At 38.0% G+C, this 22,543-nt stretch overlaps 2 protein-coding genes across 3 annotated transcripts in view; one reads left to right on the forward strand and one right to left on the reverse strand.

The window, feature by feature from the left end:
• Positions 1–22,543, forward strand: part of ttpal (tocopherol (alpha) transfer protein-like) — a 204,872-nt gene that overhangs the window by 35,709 nt on the left and 146,620 nt on the right. The window lies entirely within an intron of this gene.
• ada (adenosine deaminase) lies at positions 263–21,502 on the reverse strand. 2 transcript variants are annotated; one of them, XM_072366330.1, is made up of 11 exons: positions 21,356–21,502; positions 15,811–15,872; positions 12,868–12,990; positions 9,648–9,791; positions 9,420–9,535; positions 6,659–6,783; positions 4,827–4,898; positions 4,113–4,214; positions 2,771–2,838; positions 2,541–2,670; positions 263–1,250 (listed from the first exon to the last, which is right to left on the reverse strand). In XM_072366330.1, exons 1-11 carry the CDS (start codon positions 21,485–21,487, stop codon positions 1,146–1,148), a joined length of 1,179 nt encoding a protein of 392 aa, XP_072222431.1. In that variant the 5' UTR covers positions 21,488–21,502; the 3' UTR covers positions 263–1,145. The 2 variants fall into 2 exon arrangements, with proteins under 2 accessions (XP_072222431.1, XP_072222432.1); XM_072366331.1 differs by lacking the exon at positions 12,868–12,990 and having other exon boundaries at positions 21,356–21,485.

Genomic DNA, 22,543 nt, shown 5'->3' on the forward strand with positions numbered 1-22,543 from the left:
TCGGTGTTTACATTTCCACCTAGCACATGCCCCGTGCTCCCATTTATCTCTTTATACAATAAAAAAACAACAGTTTGTCTGCAAAGCTGTAGGTTTCCAGCAGTTCTTTCAGGCTGAAGCTTATTTTTTTCTTCATGTATGATCGCTTTAAAAGCTTTTTTTAACACTTGTAATGACTTAACATAATGAAGAGGATGTAATGGAAATATATCTGAAGTCACTGTTCTGTGCAAGGTGAAGAAAAAGTGTGACGCAAAAACTGTTCAAAAAAGCCTTTATTAAGTTCAGATGTTTTTTCACAAGTACTCTAAATGTGTTAATGGGAGTGCTATTTAATCAGAGCAATGAAAGCAATATTTCCAATAAATATATACATCAAAAGAACTGAGTAATTATAAAATGCAAAACCACGTTGGGTCAGCTAGGTGACAGTATGGTGCCACCTACTGGTAAAATACAAGATTACAGTTTTGGTTTTGAGCTGTTTTCACCTGATTTTTGCCTCAGTCTACAGTGAAAAGCATAAACACCTCTGCCAGTGGATTCCCTTAAACTAAACTAATGGATACTCAGAATGAATCATATTGCCCTAAAGTAAGTTCTAGCTACGCATGGCTTTCAATTGCACTCGCTGCACAGTTTCATCCCGAGAGCACACTGAAATGTTTTAACTGTGACTGAAGTGAACAATAAATAAGCTGGCCTAGCCATCCTGTTCAGGCTCTGTTCAAACTGTTGTTTTATCAATGTTAAATAATTGTGCATTTAAAGCTTCCCAGATATTTCTTCTATTTAAAAATTATGTAAACATAAGATAAAGAATGTTTCATTATTACGAAATCTGCTTGAGAAACACAAAATGACTTGCACATGCAAAAAAACGTGCATGTATTTATGTTTCCTTTCAGAGGGGTGTGACCTCATCTGAAAGAACATCTTAAACTAAAACATTGGATGTGTGCAAGTACAGGTATGTGAGGTGAAGGCAGTGGTCACATGATAACTTCTAATATTTGATACAGACTTGATGTCAGGTGCAATAAAAGTAAAAAGACATTCCATTGTGTTAGGAAGGGAGATTAAGGAGTCAGAGTGATGTGTTCCTGGGTTGAATACCATGTTCTCCATAGATGTTCTGGTCAGGTTTAAAAGGCAGTGCTTTGTATCATCTCGTAGGCTTCATAGAGTTCCTGGAGGAGCTGTTTCTTCTCCTCATTTGGCAGGAAGCTTGACTCTGCAGATTTGATGTTCTATAAGACACAAGAAGATCATCCTAAGTGAGCTTCCAAACAGTTAATGAGTTCAACTTTAAGGAGTAATTTGGCTGTTTAGTTTATTCCCCTTCCTGCCAAGAGTAAACAGATGATAAATTAAAGAGAAAAGCCTGAACGCTTGGCCTCTACAGTGACTGGATCCAGTTGAGCTGTAGGGGAATGATCTTCTTTATCCTGTCATGAAACTTTTCTGTCCTTAGAGGATGAAAATCCTCCAAGAGGGGATTCTGAATAGCTTTTCAACATGAAAATGACATGGCACTTATACTAAAAGCCTGCTCGGTTACCAGATCTTAACCTAAGAAGCAGAGTTTCCGGGAGAGTTTGAGAGGACACGTTAGACAACATACTCCTTCATCGTCAAATGACCAAACGAGTAAGGTGCACCAAAGCTGATCTAACATTGTGAGCCTCAAATCTTGTTTTTCCTTTCATTTGTCTCCCAACTGTTTAATATAGTGAAATAATTCTCTCTGATAGAGTCAGTATCTTTTAATAAAGCTCCCTTTACGAATGGTAATGAATGGTGTAACTGTTACAGAAAAGTAACTGCTGAGGTATTAATCATGTAGGAGTCAATAGAATAATTAGCTTTGCAGTTTTTGCTCATTGGGACTTTGTTGGGCTTCTGTCTATAATGCGCTGATGTCTTTATCTTACTGACTAAAGTGCCCTGAGGTAACTTAAGTGGGACTTTATAATAAGATTAAATTTAAGGCTGAACAATCAGACATGACTGTGTCTGATTCTGTTGAATGAATTGCAGTGTCTTTGAATGATGATGTGACATCTTGATTTATTAAAAAAAAACTACAGTTGAGTCTTTGTACTCAACTAAATAAATCTATTCAAAACAGAAATGATACCCAATGAATCGCTATGCATGTATCCAGTGTTACTCTTTTGCTCAGGACTAACAAAGTATGATGCGATCATCACTAGAGATGCTAGTCGGGACATATTGAAACAGAGCTTCTGGACTCTATGTAGAGAATAGATTTTATTATCAAACCCTCTGCAAAAAGAAAGCTACAAAAGATGACAAATTATTCCTTTTGATCATCTTATATGCAAATCTGACGGAACTCAATAAAGCACAATTTTATATTATTATTGAATACAAATGCAGAAAATCTTTAAGTGTAAAGTAGAATATTTCTATGTAAGTGTTTTTGCTCCTGGTTTAAGAGTCAAGTGAGGAAAGCCATATTGAAATGACCTCTCCTTAAGAATTACTGCTACAATTCTACAGGCATTTGATCTCACCAGTCGTTTGAATTCCTCCTCAGTGAATCCCATGTGTTTGTGCGCTGTGCTGTAGTCGAGGTGCAGGGTTGAGTTGAAGATCAGAGGGTCATCTGTATTCAGGGAATAGTTAGCCCTGTCCATCCTAAATCTACACAAAGCAAATTATAAAACAAAAAATATTAAGAGGGAAAACTTGGTTTCATGAAAAGTCTGCTAATCAGAATTCATGAGAAAGAAAACATGCTCACGTGATGACAGGGTGTTGGGTAAAGTCTGAGTTGCAAGCACCGGTCAGCTTACTAGAAATAGGACACACCTGCAATCATGACAGCAGAGGCAGCACAGAGTGATCTTATTACTGCAGGCCCTCCTTTAACTGATGAGGCAAAGAAGTCTCCACCAGGAGTCAGTATATCCCCATGTCGACACAAAAGTCCAGTTTGTTACTGTAATTAATGAACACAATAAACAGCCCTCATCCTAGCTGTGCTGACCAACACTGTCAGTGTGCATATGGGCAGGGGGACTAAGGGGTCAGGACTATAGATATAGTGGAAGTCAAGTTGGACTTTCAGTCACAGTTCAGAAAATCTCAGCGAATGCAGCATTAGTGACAATAGCAGCTCTCAGGGGAAGCGTTTCCACATTTGACGGAGGCACCTGAGCTCTAGTAATTAGTTACTTTGCAATGACTCATGTACAACAAAGAGTTCATAGTATCAGACATACAATAAAAAGCAGGGCTCTGCATGTATATTTTATTAGTATAGCTAAATACTTTTCATCACATCTGAGGGACAACAATTTGCCATGAACGTTTCATCAATAGTGTCTTAATCAGAATAATGTAACACTCGAGTCGTGTTTTCAGCTTAGAAAGGTTGCTAACTGTGAGATATAACCCACCAAATGCTCACTTTCTTTCTTTTTTTTTTTTACACCAGTGTAAATACTTTCCCCTACAAGTCATCGAATACTTCAGTTGATGAAGTATCATAAGCACTTTTGTATATATTTTTTTAAACAACTGTAGTTTCAGTGCTTGGACCCACATCACAGCCGAGTTGGATGAGCTTGGATTCTCATTGCAGAGCAGCCATCTTTAACTAACTCCTTGAGAGTTTCTTCAACCACTTTTCTTTTTTTAAATATTCAACTGTTGCATTTGACACAATGAAGACAGAGTTATGTTGAAGTGTTAACGACTGCAAACTGCTCCATGAGTTCCAGCCCTCCATACTTGGGAATATTTGGACTTGTAACTTTGCTGCTTATTTCAACCAGACTGTATTTTGATTGCACCATTTTGTGATGATTGCCACACCTTTGTGTGGAAGCAGGTCTACCCAGATCTATAATCATCATAGCTCACTGAAATTTCACTGTTTTTCAAGCGTTTTTTTTTTTTTTTACCAATACTACATGTTTCTTTAAGATACCAAAGTTCTACCAATGTTATCATGAACAGGGCAAAGTACATTTAAAAGATCAGATATATGGCATATTTCTGTATATTCATGATTAAGAATATAACAATAAAATAATAACCCTGTTGATGCAAATGCTGATAATAGCGGATGGTTTTCCTACCTCAAAGTGCATGTTTTGGGCTAGCAGTTTTTTGTACAGGGCTTCGTCCTCCAGTGTTCTGTAGCCGTGTCCAACACGTTCAGCTTTCAGCACTTCAACAGCCTAAAATATGACACAGAGGACATGACATCAGTTAAAAAACACAAAAAAGTCCTGCGTATACCCCATTTCCGCCAAGTCTGCAGATTCTAGAAGCACATTTAACTCTTGTGGCATAACTGAACTGTCATTTTAAAGGATGGACTGCTTAGAGAGAAGCTGCTTTATTTTAGCATGTTGTGACTGTGCACAAGAGAGGTTTGAGACACTGCAGCTGAGACGGACAATAAAATGTCCTTCATTAAGTGGAAATACTTTCAAGTGCTCCCAGTTTATGTTTCTTTCACCAGCATTTGTCTGGCCAGAATACTAACTGCTCTTGTTTTGTTTGGCACTCTTCCCACATTCTGATTTGTTAGCATGTTGCTTCATTGATTTATTTACGCACATGTTGGATAATAAAACATTCAGATGATTCCACCATTTCATTTTACAGTCCTTCAAACTGCCATCACAAAACTCTCTTCTTCTTGTTATGTTTGGATCTCTGCCCATATTTCTATTGTTAGTGCCTGGCTTTACTGTATTGCTTACACACATTTAAACACAATTAAGGTATCAGATGACTCAACCATTTCCTTCAGAAATTTCTTGTGGTATTGTTGAGCAACTCACCTCCTTCACCACAGAGGCTGGGCCCACCTCTCCTGCGTGGACTGTCCTGTGGATCCCACAACGAACTGCTTCCTGTTAACACAATCCATCATGGAACACATCAGTTTGCAAATAGCACAGCCAAACATCTGGCTTTTACATCTGCAATACTGATGTAAAATCTACTATTTAGACAAAGGGAAAATGTGTTTTTTTTTAAACTTTTTTGTTGAGAGAACACAAAACATCTCTTTGGTTTTATCATCTGTTTTCATTCTAACATTCGTAACCTTGGACACACAAAGTGTGATACAATAAATAATACATACAGTATGTATCAAGACACCCAGGGGATTCAGAGGACTCTGCTCTAAAAAGTCTGCTTGTTGTTAATAAGTGACAGTAGAGGAAAGTAAAAAAAATTTATTTTATATTCTTGTGTTTTATATCAAAAGCCCTATTAGGGTTGGAAAGTTGTAATGTAGCTACAAATGTTGTCATGTATTGCATTATGTTAATTTCTCTACGGTAAGACACCTGATCTGTCAAAAAAAAAAGCTGAAAGTGAAATGAAAATTTCAACGATTTCAACAGGATCATTGTTCATATAAAATATAAAACAGGTATACAATCACAGAGATAGTGTGCTCATCACAAATAGATATTACATAATGTATTCATTCAAAGTATTTCCCTCTGCAATTCAAGGAATCTGGAGTAATGACAGGGGGCACAAGCCTGAGCTGGGCATCCATGATCTCTGATTCCTCAGAAAGCACTGCATCATGTACCATAACTCATCAATAGCTGATGATTTCCCACACGGGAAAAGGATTAGTGAAGGAGACCTTAATTACATTCACAAATGCCACTAAAAACTTTGATTGTATTAAGTGATTAGTCTTCATTAGGGACTGATAGGCTAAAGTGATTCTGCATATTCAGGTAAACTAATTGCTCTTTGTTGTATTCTCTGAAGGAATCAATATATGCTAGTTGAAAGAGAAATGTAGTTTTTCTCAGAACCTTCAGCAATTAAAGAAAATCCCTTTTGGAGTATTAGATTTTAAACCCAAACTGTGCTGGGTTTATGGGGATAAAATGACTGTTCAGGGAAATAAAATAAACTGAGTAGCCTACATCAACAGAAAGTGTGCTTATACCGCATCATACACTTCAGTGTCTTCTTAGCAATTCTGAGTCTTTGAGAGGTTAGTTGTGCAATGAGAAAAGTTGGGAAGGGGATCATACCAATATGTTCCAGTTAAAGGGGAACTCCGGTATTTTCAAACCTAGGCCTTATTTCTGGTACTCACAGAGAACAGTTTGGTGAAAGTCGGCGTCCTTCGGAAGACATTCTAACAAGATATACCCTTTAAGCAACCCATTAAGTCATTTGTTTTGGGAAAGACCCGGAATCCAGATATCTGTCATTAATGTCTGGCCATCATCATACTGAACATGATTCATGAAAGCTGCCGGGGCCAAAAATCGCAGCCTCTGAGACCATGTGAAGATTGTGAAAATATTTTTCCTTTGCTCGAAAAACCCATCATGATATGAATCAAATGTTTACTCTCTTCAGTCGCCTTGTGTATTTAAACTTTATTACCAGTTTTTGCTAATTTGGGAAATAAAAATATAAAACTTAAGTGGCACAAAACTTTCAGCTTCCTCTGCTGCAGCAAAACAAGCTGCTGTTCTGATGGCCTTGAATACTGCTCATGTTGCAATGCAAGGTTTTATCTGTGAATCTGACATGCAATGCTATTTTGCTGATGAAAACCCCCCACATCTTTCTAATCTGACAGATCCTGTTCCATGTTCATTTACTAGTGTTTCAACATGCTCACCTCGTAGGCCTTCCTGTGGTCAGGATTGGCTTCACAGTTGAGTGACTCGTCACCTGCCAAATCAATGGCAACCACCCCCTCATCCTGATATTTCTTACACAGCTCCACAATATCCATGGACCAGCCTGGAGAATTTAAAACTTAAAATTACTAGAAAGTTTGGTTCTGTGAGTTCAAACACATACATGAAGATGGTGAGTTGCTGATTGTAGCTCATTTTACATCATCTGCATGAATGAGGCTTTGAAGCCCAGGAAAATATGAATCACTCTGCAATAACTGTCTCTGTCAGGCTGACAGTAACCAGGGGGACTGCTTCTAACTAATAGGGTTTTTACCTTGAGAGAGGAGCAGACTGATACTGCTTGCAATCTGCAAAGTAAATATGAAACCACTGCCAGTTGCTGGCTTGCTTAGCTTTACAGAGATGGATTTTGCAACCATCCCGTGTTCTTATATGTACTGTACAGACAAAAGAGTAGAGTGTGTTCTTATCGAACATTTGAGAAAGCAATGTAGTATCTCCCCAAATTATCATTGTTTAGCCGCTATCTGGTTACATACATGCAAAATACAATTGTATCTAAATTAATTAGCCTGCACGACAGACATTGTCAATACATATCAACTACTGTTACTAATCTATAGCTGTAAACAACTATACACACACATATACACATCTTACTGCACACATTTATTCCACAGCTTATGCAGATATTCCGCTAACACTCACAATGTCTACTTCAAAAAGATACCTGGTATTTTGCAGCATGTTTTGAAAGATTCTGTAGAAGATGTTTAATAGCAGATCTCAACTTTACTTTGCTGTTAGATTAGATTACACAGGAACAGGGCAGGGCACTGCTGCTACTAACAACGACTGCTCACGTTACCGAACTTAATATCACAGACGTAGCTCTTACATTGAAAACACGGCACGTCCCTGTTCATTTAATACTTGAACTCCCACTGTTACTAATAGTAACGATATTAGTCATGTGAAAAAAGTATACCCTTTTTCAAGTCTAAGGTGTAGAAGATAATGGAAAATCACCTGGACCCTACATAGTCTTAAAATAAGGTAAAAACAACCTCAGAAGAACAACAGCACATTACACCATGTCATTAATTATTAAACAGAAACTAAGCCAAAATGCAAAAGCAGTGTGTGAAAAATGAAGTACATCTTTACTGCTTCTATAGGAATTAAGAGGTTACGTAGCAGCCAGGGCAGCTAAATAAACCGACTCAACTGACTGATCATCAGCGACCTCTATAAAAGCAGAAGTTATGGCTGTTTGCTGTTCTGGAGCATTCGGGTGTGTGTTAACACAGTCCATGACTTTACAGTGAGAACGATTATACTAACTTTATCTAAATCATGTACATCCTGGACATGTTGCCAGTCAACTGAAGAAGGGTCATCATACAAAAAATGCTTACTTAAAATTATTGCTGGTAAAGGTGCTTCTACATGGTATTTAATTATGGGGTGTTATTAGGTTTTTCATACACGGCTTCTACATTTTGGTTTAGTTTCCTTAGATAAATATTTAATACAATGTAATCTGTCATGTTTACTGTTTATCTGAGGTTGTGTTTACCTCATTTAAAGACTTGCCAAGGACAAGAAAAGTTTTTATGATGTAATATGTCAAATAATAGAAAGAGGGTGTACTTTCTTTTTACATCCCTGTATTGCTCTGTGAAAACCATCTATCACCAAAACATACATTTCACACGAATGGAGAAAATTTTATTCTTATTCTGAACACAACTGGACTTTTAAAATATATGTAAATGTGTCAGTCTCACCAAAATGAAATCGAAGCTCTCCAAGATGGACTAACATATTCAAATAAAGGGGTTGAAGATCGAATTACTGCTGCATGAATACACGTTTCATGACTATGGACTTAAACTGGATAAGGCACTGTGCACATGCTCCACACTTTTCATCCTGGGCTTTGAGCCAGAAATAACAGAACATGTCGGTACAGAGAAGAAGAAGTAGCAAGTAACAACATAGAATAAACACGATGGAATGATGTCTTTCTTTTTGTAGAAACATTAAAGCTCTCCAATTCAATGAACTGTGCAAATAATAAAAAATTAGCAGGCAATAACAATTTGCTGCCAACTACATGTTTGTCAATTGTTTGGTCTGCAACATAATAGGTCAACTGAGGAGTAACAAGCTGGAAGGGGCTGCATCACCACCTAGCGTCGCAGCCTTTATTGATTTCCCTGCCATGCTTATATACTGGAACAAAGACTGTGATGGTCCACCACCATGTTTCAGACTAGAATTTGTCAAAATATTGGATCGACTGCACAGAATAAACAGACAATTGCATTGACAGAAGAAATCCTAAATGTGGTGGCTGTCCCCTGCTTTTTATCCTGCATCTTTATTGGTTCACTATTTTGATGTATGGCCAACTTCATGTAACTAACATTCTCATTACCCTCAGATATACTTTGTGCTCTATCCTAAGTAGCAAATGCTCAGTTGACATAGTAAACATGGTATTTATATTTCAAGCATATTAACTGTTGAAATTGAGTTTATTGCCTAAAACAACTCAGAGAAAAGCCCCTCTTATCAGAAAAACCTGGAGATACATGTTCTGGACATGTGTCTTCTTATCTAACAAGAAGACCTACAGCAAAACTTTAAGATGAAACAGAAGACAAATATACAGAAGGAACCTTATCCAAAAAGGTTGTTTGGCAGACAGGAGCATGAACAGTTCATTACTTGGCATGTGGCGCATGCAGCATAGAATGGACCTGACTTTGATTTTGAAGGCCCCCTCCCCCTTCCTGAGGCCTTCGTTAACCAAGCGCACCACCTCATCTGGGCTCAAGTCACCTCTGAGCAAAAAGAAAAAAAGATGTTGAACAAGAAAACATGCAGTGAGCCAAACTTAATATAAACATATTTGACAGCAGAGATTTGACTAAAAACTGCAGAAAACATACTTACTTTGGCTGGTTCCATTGAATTGGCTCTACGTTGCTGTTAGCTAAAAGATGTGGACTGTATCTGACCTCAACATAAATCACTCCCTCCTTGGCTTTGTCCTCGACAAATTCATAAGCGATCCTCTTTATGGCTTCTCTGTCTCCACTGAAAAAGAAGCAAAGACAGAACAAATGTTTTTGAGCGGATAAATTTATCTCAAAGATCAAAAGTCGAACCATTAATCGCTGCACATCATCTAAACAGCAATGGCTGTCAAAATCAGTGTTACTGGTGCCATACAAAATATAGCACATATTGTACATATGTGCTATATTAATGATCTGACCCAGTATGAACCTCCCAGACTTCTCAGGTCATCTGGATCTGTTTTTTTATCAGTTCACAGAGTCAGAACCAGATATGCAGAAGCTGCATTCAGCTTCTATGCTCCACATGTCTGGAACAAACTGCCAGAAGATCAGATCAACTGAAACACTCAGTGTATTTAAGTCCAGGTTGAAGACATCTATTTTCAGCTGCATTTGAATAAAGCTCCAAATAAGTTTGAGTTTCAAAATGGAATGATATTTTAACTACTGATTTTATCCTTCATAGATTTGTCTGCGCTCAGAATATCCCACTGCTCGCGCAGGAAAAAGGCACAAATATAACGTCATATAAGCGTAGAGACCGGTAACTGAATAACAGGGTAAATGGTACTAAAATGGAATTAAAAAGGGAAGAGTGAAGGGCTATATGTGTGAACCTTAAAGTTGGTTGGAGCCTGTCCTCATGCCAAATTTACCCCACTGAGTCGTTTGTTCATAGAATCAAGAACAGCCTACAATTACATTTCAAAATTAGGCAACCTCTAATGGTTGAGAGAACCATTGCATATAATGTTTTAGTAGATACACCGATCAGCCATAATATCATGACCAATGTAATGTTCTGCTGGGAAAACCTGCATCCTGGGACTGACATGGATTTCACTTTGACACCTACCTAAAGATTTCTGCAGACCAATCACCCACAGCCATACAGTATGACAACACCATTTCCATATCAAGCAGCTTTCCACAGAGGGACAGCACTGTGCCTTGCAAAAAAAAGCTTGGGAAGGGCTGTCAAAAAGCCTGAGGTGCTCCTTTGACCTCTAAGCTAAGTGCAATACATGAATACTCTCCCCACATACCACAGGACCTAAAAGGATCCTTTGCTTAGGTCCCGGTAAAAGACACTCCAGGACACCTTCAGATGTTCTGACCATGCCTTGACTGGTCAGAGCTCTTTTATCAGGATGAGAAGAGCACACTCCACGATAGGCAGTTTTTTATTTATTCATTAATTTATATAGTACTTTTCACAGGTAAAATCACAAAGTGCTTTACAATAACAGATAAAGAACAGATTTAAAAAAAAAACATAAAAACAGAGCATAAAATAATAACAAGGTAAAAAAAAAAAGTAAAATATCTATAAAAGGATAACATCAGTTGGTCATAATGTTATGGCTGACTGGTGTAAAATGTATTTTACCACTAACTTAACTTTTTCTAGCCCTGAGCAAATAGTTTTATTACCCGGGCCCGACCAAGAAATGACAAAAGCATTGTTATCAGACCTTGTGTTTATGTATCCTAAAAACCACAAAAATGCATTAACATGACAGTGACTTTGTAAAAATATTTCAGCCATGAAAATGATCTTTTTCAGACTTTAACCCAGTAGTTTTGATTAGCCTAAACTAAACCAAGATGCAAAAGTGTTTTTGTAACAAGGTCTTACTGCATAAAAGTAACCTGGGGGTGACTGCCACTGATGAAAAGGGCTGCATGTAATTCTACCTTTCACTTATCATCCTGCCTTCCTAAGAGGAATTAATTGCTTTCTCTGTGTATGCATATACATATTATGTGTCATCTCATCTTAACATGATCGTGGAAACACCAACTGTAGCAGATAAGCATTTGTATGCCAAACCTTGTTTCTGTGAACATATCAACACATGGTCACAAATGTGCATTACTGTCACTGATGGGTAAAGCATGTGGAATCTAATTTATGCCAATAAAACCAAACCAAACAAAAAATACCATGAGAGAAAATAAGTCTTAGCTTTGACTAGACAATGTTTAGTTTTGTTTTTTATATTCAAATTTTAAATATTAACCTATTAGTCATATTTATAAGCACATGCAAAGCTATAAGAAAAACGGTGGGCTGACATATTTAAAAAAATAAAATACTGTCAGACTAAGTGAGAATGGATAATTTTAGTTATATAGTTATATATCTAGTTATATATATATATATATATATATATATATATATATATATATAGCTGTATATGTTGTCTCTGTTTACACCGTAAACATTCTTGCCCGTCCTACCCATATGGTCACGCTTCATTACAAAACAGAGTGTAAGAGTGAGTCTTTCATTTCCAGTGCAGACCTCATTATACTCCATGTCACACCATCACAACAACACTGCTTCCAGAACTTACAATGGCAATGAAAGCTCAACGCATGGACCTGAATGTCTGATGTTCTCCAACATCCTCTAATGACTCCTCCAATAGCCGTTAACCTAATACAACAGTTCTGCATGAGCAAAACCACACTGGCAACTTCCCTAATGTTGAGGTTGATATGCACATGAAGCTTTCATGAGCTTCAATACAGCAATACTGTGTGCTGCAGTTTAACAACTACAGACCAGCATTGTTGAGAGAGGCTTTAGAGTATGTGAAATACTGTATTTTGTGTTTTCTAAAGAGTTCAGGACTAAAAATAAGTATGACAGACACCGGAAGGCTAGCCAAACTGGTTTACTATCCTCTTAGGTTGGTTGCCAAGGTGACACTTGATCTCAATAAGGCTGTGTTCCTGTCCTGCATGTCTGGCATTTAAAATCAACAACCCCTGCAGCAGAACAGAGTTGCATTACATAATACTGCTGTGTCTTACATAGCAATACCATCAATCACAAACTGTACAACACACCCTGGTTGTAAAAGATGCTGCATGTGTCATAACTTTAGTGACAACACGTGTCTTATTACATACTACAAATTGTATGACCGAACTTTGACTCTTACTGTAAACTATCCTGTGGCAAGAAAGTGGACCCTGACTCTTAATAACTCGAGTCTCACACTCTGCACTCCCTGTCTCATGCTCAATAAGAAAAAGTCTTTGGTGATTATGCAACTGAAAGATGACATGTCAGTACTTACGCAACCACATGCATGTACTCGGCAAATTTTCCCAAGAATTCTGTGAGGGTGGCGGGCTCGTGGACAATAATTCTCTCTTTCATTTCTTCTACAGTACTGACTGGCAGACGAATGCCACGTCTCCTAGAATGAGAAGAGTGAAAAAAGAAAAAGTTATACGACAGTGTTGAAATTTAAAAAAGCTTTTTGTTTTGAAGGGGAAGTATGATGAATAAGTATCTCCATTGTCTATGCTTGAGGGCTTATTTCTGGATGTCTTTGGATGTCCCCAACAGCTTAAAAACTCAGAAAAACATGACCCTGACATAATGTGTTGGTCCCCCGTATCTGAAAATGTGACATTCAGTGAACTGTTATGATTTGCAGGGAAAACATGCAGAACTTTAAAAAGATTTCCTGCCTCCTTTCTCACTATCTCTGCCCAGCTTCAACCTCAGATGATGCTCAGATGATTCCTTGTACCTCAGAAGTTGAAACTCTTTTGTCTTGCTTATAGTTTTTTGATTAACCATCCAATCTCACCATTAGTTATTTAATTCATTTAACTTAAGAAATATAATAAAAAATAATTAAATCTAATAAGGCTCTACCAATACTTTGTTTAATGTTTTACATCTTTTCAAGGAAAGAAAATGACTTCAAAATAGCATTCTTTCAATTCCAATTCAATTCAATTCAGTTTTATATATATGACGCCAAATTACAACAATTGTCATCTCAAGGCACTTAAATAATATAGTCCAAATCAAGCCAATTGGAATTCAATTAATTGTAATCATAATCCAATGAAATCCAATTAATTGATTTCAAAATAATCCAATTCATTTATGTACAGCCAATTCAAAAACAATATCGTAGCTAAAGAAACCAACAGATTGCACCAAAACTTGTCTTCAGTCCAATCTCCCGTCCTGAGCGTGCCTGAGGCGACTGTGGAAAGGAACGACTCCCTTTTAACAGGAAGAAACCTCTGGCAGAACCAGACTCAGGGTCAAATCCATTAAAACTGCTAGTTTAAAACAAAACAGTGAGTTCAAGAATAAATGCCAAAAACGCTTCATGGAGCAAAAGGAAACAGCTGAAGGTGGTAAGCATCTGTAGGACTGTCACAACGAAGAACCTATGCAAAACATAGCCATCAAAACTACTATTGTGCATTGTAAAATATTAGGCTCTGAAATACATGAGAAGTAAATGAGCGTAAATAAAAGCCAGGATCAGTGGCTCTCTAAAGTAAAATACATCATGGGGTAGTTTAGGAAACCTGATTTATTCAATTATCTATAAGTAACTCAGAGGGCAATGTCACGATATATCACACAAATAACAGTACTTGATAACCCAAGGGGGCGACTGTTACTGTGTGAGACAGTATATACGAAAATATCCTGAGAGTTCAGACCACTATAATACTTGGATTTTCATTTTCTGCAGGTCGACCATGAACAGCTCGTAGGCCACTGATCGCGCTTTAAGGCAGAGACTCATTGTGAGTCATGTGTTGAACTGGCCCAAATTGCTAAAACATGCACCACAGTACATAGACACCATTGACAAATTGTGTCATAATTCCTCATTACAGAAAGGCTCCATGAATTCTGGACTTCATTGTAGCCCCATTTTTCTGTGTTTTGTTTTTTAACTTTTTAGTGACCAAAATTAAGAAGTGTAACTTAAATGACCAATGTTTCACCAATGTTTGTTTTTTAAACAACTTTTAAGGTACTGTGGTGATGGTGGACTTACAGATAAATGGAAAACTGGAGTTATATTTGACCAGAATTTATCATTTGACGCACATATAAAACTGGTTTCTAGGACTGCCTTCTTTCACCTTCGTAATATTGCCAAAATCAGGAACATCCTGTCTCAGGGTGATGCAGAGAAACTAGTTCATGCATTTGTTACTTCAAGATTGGACTCCTGTAATTCCTTATTATTGGGCTGTCCCACATATTCTCAGGTGATCCTGAAACATCCCATAGTTAAACTGCTATAGGCTTAGACTGCTGGGGGACCTCATCTGTCACACCTTTCCTCACTTTGCTCTCTTTTTCCCCTGTTTAATTTCTCAAATGATATTGTGTACACGTGACATTATTGTGGTTATTAACTTGTTCCAACAGGTATCCTTTGAATGGCAGTTTCTTCCTGTTAAAGGGAGTTGTTCCTTTCCACAGTCCCTCAGGCTCAGGGCGGGAGATTGGACTGAAGACAAGTTTCGGTGCAATCTGTTGGTTTCCTTAGCTAGGATATTGTTTTTTAATTGGCTCTATATTAATTAACTGGATTATTTTGAAATTCATTAATTGGATTTGATTGTATTATGATTACAATTAATCATTAATTAATTAATCAATTTGACTATATAATTTAAGTGCCTCAAGATGATATTTGTTGTAATTTGGCGCTATATAATTAAAACTGAATTGAATTTAATCTTTTATGGAATAGTCAGCTGGAATAGCAATATCTTGATTGCTGAGAGAAAGAGACTTGATAAACTCATCAGGAAGACTAGCTCTGTCCTGAATGCAGGTGGTGAGACAAAGGTGGATGCCAGCCAAGCTATCATCATCCTGGACAATGTCTCTCATCCCATAATTGGCTGTAGCTCAAGGTCCGGGTTGCAGTCTGTGCTAAAGTTCAACAGCACTCGAGACTAACCCCTCCCCAAAATCAGGCATCCTATGTGAAAGTAGCTTTTCTGTTCAGCAGTTTAGTGGTACACATCAGAAAAAAGGAGCTTCTGCAATGCTAACAGGAAAATATAACTGTCCTGCTACTTTATCAGTTATAACTTAAACTGCAGAACTGGCATTCTGACATTTGAAACCACACAAAGGCATAATTGCTTTGTCTAAACATGTCTATCTGGATCTCAGGGCAACTGATTAAAACAATATTCAAAGAGGAAAATCCAAATAAAGTAAAGCAACTTACTTGGCAACATCAAGAATAGTCTCCACCCTGATGGCTCCATCGAGGTGCACATGCAGCTCAACCTGTGGATGAGAAGAGAAAGATGAAGAATAAATAGTCAGTAAATCAAAGTTATTTTCATGCAGATAAATGTTAATAGACATCTCAGGAAGAAAATAATGTGTTAGTGCTCAAATCAGAGCAGGCAGAGAGAGCCGCAGTACTGAACAGTAATGTTTTGGCTGTAGCACATTGTGAATGCAAAACGCATGACTAGGCAACAAGTGCTGAAAAGGCCAGGGGTACCAGAAGGGTCAAAGAAGAAAAAGTATTCTGGCTCCCCCTCAGCTGCTGAGAGCTGTGATTTATCTCAGCAGATGATGCTGATAAATCATGAGACAATCTTCAACAGCTGATGCTTCAGTTATATATGGTAGAACTTGGATATATAGGAAAGCAGTCATTGATCCTCCTCATGACCAAAAGTTGAGCTTCATCCAGATTCTGCGTTTGCTCTGCAAATCTTCTGATTATTTAACTAGTAATCCTCACCCTTGGAAAACCTGGTTCCATGTTAAGAGTGGGAAGGTCCAAAGCACTTGAAGAAAAATTAAATGGTGCCAACATAACAAGATTTCATTTTGGAAATATTGCGATTGTCTTTATAATTCCCTAAAGAAAACTCACCACATCTGAACCTCTGGCAATATCAGTGCTTATCTCCATGGAGCCATTTAAAATAATTAGTAGTCACTATAAATATAACTTATTTAAAATGTTTCTAAAATTATACAAAAAGAAAGTTACTGTATGCTAAAGATATTGTGCCAGTAAAGTGGAGCAGGATGTGTCTTTATTGTTCTGGATGTGAAAAGGAACACAGCCCTCTAATTAGAATACATTCATACAGGAAAAGGCTGATCTGTGTTGTAAAAAAACGTCGGTGCCATGATCACATAATAATTCTTGAAACAAATTATCTGAATTAAAGCACATTAAAGTGTGCAAACTGGCGTTTGCGCAATAGAAAACATGAGGTTACTTAAAAGATTACAAAATACAATTTTCACAGGAAACAGGAACTACAAAAGACACAAGTCTGCAATAGCTCTGGTGAATTAAGACGAAGAAGGAAACACTATTCTCACGAATTGGTCAATCACAATTTTAGCAACTTTGTGGTCGGTTAATCAATTGTTTAAATCAGAGAATTTTAAATTGAGAATTTTCTCCAATGGCAGGAAATAGGGCTGGGCGACAAAACGATAACGATAGCTAACGAGGAAAACTTTTCCTCGATAGAGATATGGTCGATGGTCGAACATGGTCGATATATTTTTCGATAGTTTACATTCGTCCAACTTTTTCACAGAGAATACGAATAGTCAATGACAATGAGTGTTGCACCGCGCTGAACCAATCACGTGGCTGGAATAGAGCCATGCCAGCAGCGAGCCGTGGCGTGTTTGTGCAGCCGCATAAAAAAGAAAACGAGTGCTCCCTCTGAGGAAACGATGGAAGACACACACCGAGGCTTAAGGAATGGCATGGTTCATAAGAAGGGCCCAAAAAGTTCGGTGGTGTGGAGGTAAAATTTTTTTTTTTAGGTCCGACACGAAACAGAGTAGTGTGCACTGAAAAAGCACTTGTTCCGACAAAGACAGAGAACACCGCTCATCTTTTTCATCACCTGAAGCAGCGCCACCCGTTTGAGCACAGAGAATGCAAACTTTTACAAACACAGCCCGGAACAAGTGCTATTCTTCCCCAATAACAAGGCCTGTGCAGCAGCAACAGAAGACCACAGTCTGCTTCATCCAGCGCCATGCGTATGACAAACGATCTAAGAAACACCGTCTTACAGATGCAGTAGCTTATTTCATTGCAAGAGACGAAAACTGGAAGTGATTTTAGTTAAGAAAATAAAACGGGATAAAATGGGAAACTTCTTTGCTAAAAAAAAAAAAAAAAAAAAGCATACCAGCTCCATGGAACTTAAGAATACTTTCACTTACATTCTGATACATTGCCCAACGTGGTAAGTTAATTTTGAACATTGTGAACAAGCGAGAAATGTGTTTTTTCTACATGGGTTGTTTGGCAGATTAGCATTAAGCTATTGAAATATACTCGCGGTTTCTATAGGTTCTGTACATTAGCGGCTAGCTAGTAATATGCTAGCACTTGTTTATTGCACCAAACAGATTGAGGATGATGTTTTATGTACTCTAATGTGTTCAAAGCGAAATTATATGTGGCTTATAGTGTTGTAAAATGTGAGTTAAAGCCAGCTCAACTTTGGCTGTGATATGCTCATATGTTTTAATGTGAAGCTTTAAAATGTGTGGTTTAAAAGTTGTTTATTTGAATCTTATAAAATGCTAAATATTGTAAATTTATTTGTTTACAGTTTAATCGGCTTAACCATGTAATTCACAAGGTAATAAGCAACAAAGACTAGTTTATGTTATTTGTAACACTAAAAGTTATGGACCCGATATATATCGATATCGACTGATATTAAAAAAAATATCGTGATATGACTTTTTCCCATATCGCCCAGGCCTAGCAGGCAAGTACTCGAGCCCCCTCCCAACATTTTAACATTACAAGGGTGTGAGATTGAATTTTTACTGTACTGTTACAAGTATTTTGGCATTTTAATTGATGATTGGCTTTCTTTTAAAACTCACATAGAAAACCTGGTAAAAAGATTGAGGTTGAAACCATTTTTCAGGCTAAAATATAATTTATAGGTACGCTTCAACTCTACAAGTATGTTGATTTGATGTTTTTTTTCTATTATAGATAAGTTAAATTTAACAGTTTTACAAATTTTGCAATTTTAGATAATTAGGAATTTTAAGTTAAAATGCTTTGTTGCTGCCAGTTATTCAATCAAGAATAATCTGCAGCAAATTATTATGTGGTAAACGTCACCTCCAGCTCTGATTATGATCAACTGCATCGATTCCTCAAACTGTACTACTTCTACAGAGAGTGAAAGCATCTGCATAGTTGTGTCCCTCTGTATGTAACACAGGCAGGCATGAACCAGATTTTTGTTTTTCACCAAACCACAAGCATTCATGTGTTTTTTGGACTTGTTTTGTCTACATGGCTTCGATAAACAGCTTGATGTGTCAGTAACACCAGACTGCCAGACACATGTTTCTAGAAAGAACACAGCTGCTTAACTCAACTTCAAGCTGAGGAAATCCTGTGGCAGTTTTTTCTCTTTTTTTTGAGTCAACATAGAACTTCCTGTAGTACATCGAGGTTACTTTTATAATCGTGAGACATTAAATAACCTGGGGCTGTTTTGCAAGTGATGTGAAAACTGTTGCACAAATTCAGGAAACCGAACAGGAACAAATCCCAAGGCTAAATTCTAGTTATGACTCAAGTGAAGTAACATTTAGCTTTTTTTTTAACTAATCCTTTGTATTTATTTGCATATTTACCATATACACTGTTAATGTGACCTAACTGTGTCAAAGTGTAAGCTGAAACAGAACAGAAACTCATGACGAGAACAGCTTGGTCAGTGTTACTGGAAAATGTCCCTTTTTTTATTTTGCCTTATAATAAACAAAATAAATGAATCAGTGAAAATCAAAAATTAAAATAATGTACCCGGTACAAAACCTGTACAATTGTAAACATTTGGCTTCGTGTCTTAGGAGATAGTACGCTAAATATCTTTGGGTTTTGGGACTATAGGTCAAATTGTTACCTGGGGTTTAAAGAGACTCGGGATGAACATTTTTCATTATCTTAGAGATGTTAAGCACCAGTCCAAAAACATGCATGTTAGGTTAGTGAGTGTGAGTGTGTGTGGTTGTTTGTCTCGTTTGTCTCTGTGTGGCCCTGTGATGGATTGGCGACCTGTCCAGGGTGCACCCCACCCCCCACCCAATGACCGCTGGGACAGGCTCCAGCCCCCCCGCGACCCGACCGACGGATTAAGCGGGTATAGAAAATGGATGGATGGATGGATGCTAAGCACCAAATGATTAATCAAGAATCAAATCATTAACTTTATAAAATCATATGTTTTCACTCATAAAAGAAAGCTGAAATTTTTATTGGTTCCAGATCATTCTTGTATCATTTCTCTTTAAAGAAGACATGTTCTTTTTTCACAAGTTGACACAATGTCCTGAGGTTTTAACCAAATGTCTGGGCCACAGAGAGACATTGCAAAAGCCTTGTTTCCCACCATGAATTTACTTATCTGTCCTCACTAACCTGTTTTAGGGTGTAGAGTGAAGTGCTGACTCCACTCCACGCCTTACTTCTGCTGGATCTGCCTCTTTTCAGACAAGTAGTACGGTTCAACAAACTACATATGTTCAAACTCAGGATATCCCAAACAAATGGCCTGTGTTGTACTTTTTCGAGTTTTTGAGTGGACAGTAATTCTAGACACCCAAACTTGTACTCTGAAGCACAAAAAAAGCTATTTTCATCATGATATGTCCCTTTTCAAGTAAATACATGTGAAGGTGTCAGATAAAGGGAGCTTTAAAAGTTCCATCATGCTTTAGACCAAATGTTCAATTAGTAGATTAACTGATCATTTAAAGGCCCATTCTTTGATAACCCTGTTTACATTTTAGCGTGAAGCACAGTCAGCACATAAAGTGTGGACGCTGAATCACTGAAGGTTGCCAGTTACACAATGACCCTATAGCTGGTATCAGCTCTACAACAGCATATTAATATGTAATGAGGTTATCGCTGCCATCAGCCTCCACTCCCTGAGGTCGGTGCTTTCACAATTTTCAATATCGCACACACGTGTATATATATATAAGACTCCTCTGTGAGTGGCAGAGTGCCCACATCCCTTTTCCTTGAGCTGTGCGTCTTTCCACTTCTCTGTCTCTGTCAGACAGATATTTCCAGTCTTATCAGCTGTCGTATTTGGGCAGACGTGGTATGTTCAGTCAACACTTTGACTCAAACTTGCCACGACTGTGCGCAATACCTTACAAAGTATTATAAGGGTTTCCTATGCTCACAGGTTTTCTTCTATTCATTCAAATGATCACCATCACGTTAGGCGAAATTATTAGAAAAGTTTGCAGTTGGTCAAATGGAGGGATGCCCATGATCACAGGCAAGGACTCAGCTTCCAGTTACACTAATGTCAAAACAGGCTGGATGAATTTATTTAAACTGGATTTAATTGACTTATTTCTTTGATCTGTATGTGTAAAATGTGTACATTCCTTAAAGGCTCGTTTAAATGATACGTGAGCTGATGGTTGGTAGATAGTCACAAACCAAATTGTACAATTGGCGGAAGACTTGCGCTTCCTCGTTTGAAACCGATTATCATGCCAACAACGCGAAGCTACTTTGTTCAGTTAAATCTTTATTCATATTTCAAACTTTTGTTGTCATTCTTTTCTGTTTCTCCCGGCGGCTGTCTAACTGTACTTACTGTAAAATCAGTCAGAGCAGCTGTCAAACCAGCAACGGGCACACAGTTATTATCAGCCCTTTTTGAATTTGTATAATTAATCGTAATGCTATAGTGTTCCAGCTGATAACGTACCTTTGGCTTGTCGAATAGCACTTGCTCGGCCATTGTAGAGATCCCGCGGCAGCCGGTGAGTCTGCTGGTGCACACAGAGCTGAGAACAGGAGAGCCAAAGCCTATCGCAGCTCGTCTCGCTATTATATGCATGGCTCAGGGACACGCCTTCGCTCACCCAACGGCAAAAAGCACCGGCAAGTGCAGTCACCAGATAACACAGTGAGTCCGCCGGTAACGATGCGTGGAGCAACAGGCTGAACTGCATTAACACGTTGTCTCCTCGACAGTGGTAGAGGGATTAACAGCCCTGTATGGCAGCAGCTTTGCACCCATGTGATGAGAGCTTTTCCGTTGGCTAATTAATCATGTCAAACCAGATTACGAAACAGTGCAAATTGTTGTATTAATAATAAATTTGCTGCTCGACAGAGACAGAACAAAGCAGTCATCCTCGCACGTGCAATATCTTAGAATATACCTCTGGCAGTGAAAATATGGAGGATTTTAAATATGTAAAGAATTAACATCAAAGTTACTTACCTACAGTGGGGCAAAAAATGATTTAGTCAGCCACCAATTGTGCAAGTTCTCCCCCTTAAAAAGATGAGAGAGGCCTGTAATTTCCATCATAGGTATACCTCAACTATGAGACACAATGAGAAAAAAAATCCAGAAAATCACATTGTCTAATTTTTAAAGAATTTATTTGCAAATTATGGTGGAAAATAAGTATTTGGTCAATAACAAAAGTTCTTCTCAAATACTTTGTTATATACCCTTCGCTGGCAATGACAGAGGTCACACGCTATCTGTAAGTCTTCACAAGGTTTTCACACACTGTTGCTGGTATTTTGGCCCATTCCTCCATGCAGATCTCCTCTAGAGCAGTGACGTTTTTGGGCTGTCGCTGGGCAACACAGACTTTCAACTCCCTCCACAGATTTTCTATGGGGTTGAGATCTGGAGACTGGCTAGGCCACTCCAGGCCCTTGAAATGCTTCTTACAAAGCCACTCCTTCTTTGCCCTGGCGGTGTGTTTGGGATCATTTTCATGCTGAAAGACCCAGCCACGTTTCATCTTCAATGCCCTTGCTGATGGGAGGAGGTTTTCATTCAAAAACTCACGATACGTGGCCCCATTCATTCTTTCCTTAACACAGATCAGTCGTCCTGGTCCCCTTGCAGAAAAACAGACCCAAAGCATGA

This window comes from Leuresthes tenuis, unplaced genomic scaffold, assembly GCF_036924035.1.
Source record: "Leuresthes tenuis unplaced genomic scaffold, fLeuTen1.0.hap1 SCAF_16, whole genome shotgun sequence".
NCBI classification, from domain to species: domain Eukaryota; kingdom Metazoa; phylum Chordata; class Actinopteri; order Atheriniformes; family Atherinopsidae; genus Leuresthes; species Leuresthes tenuis.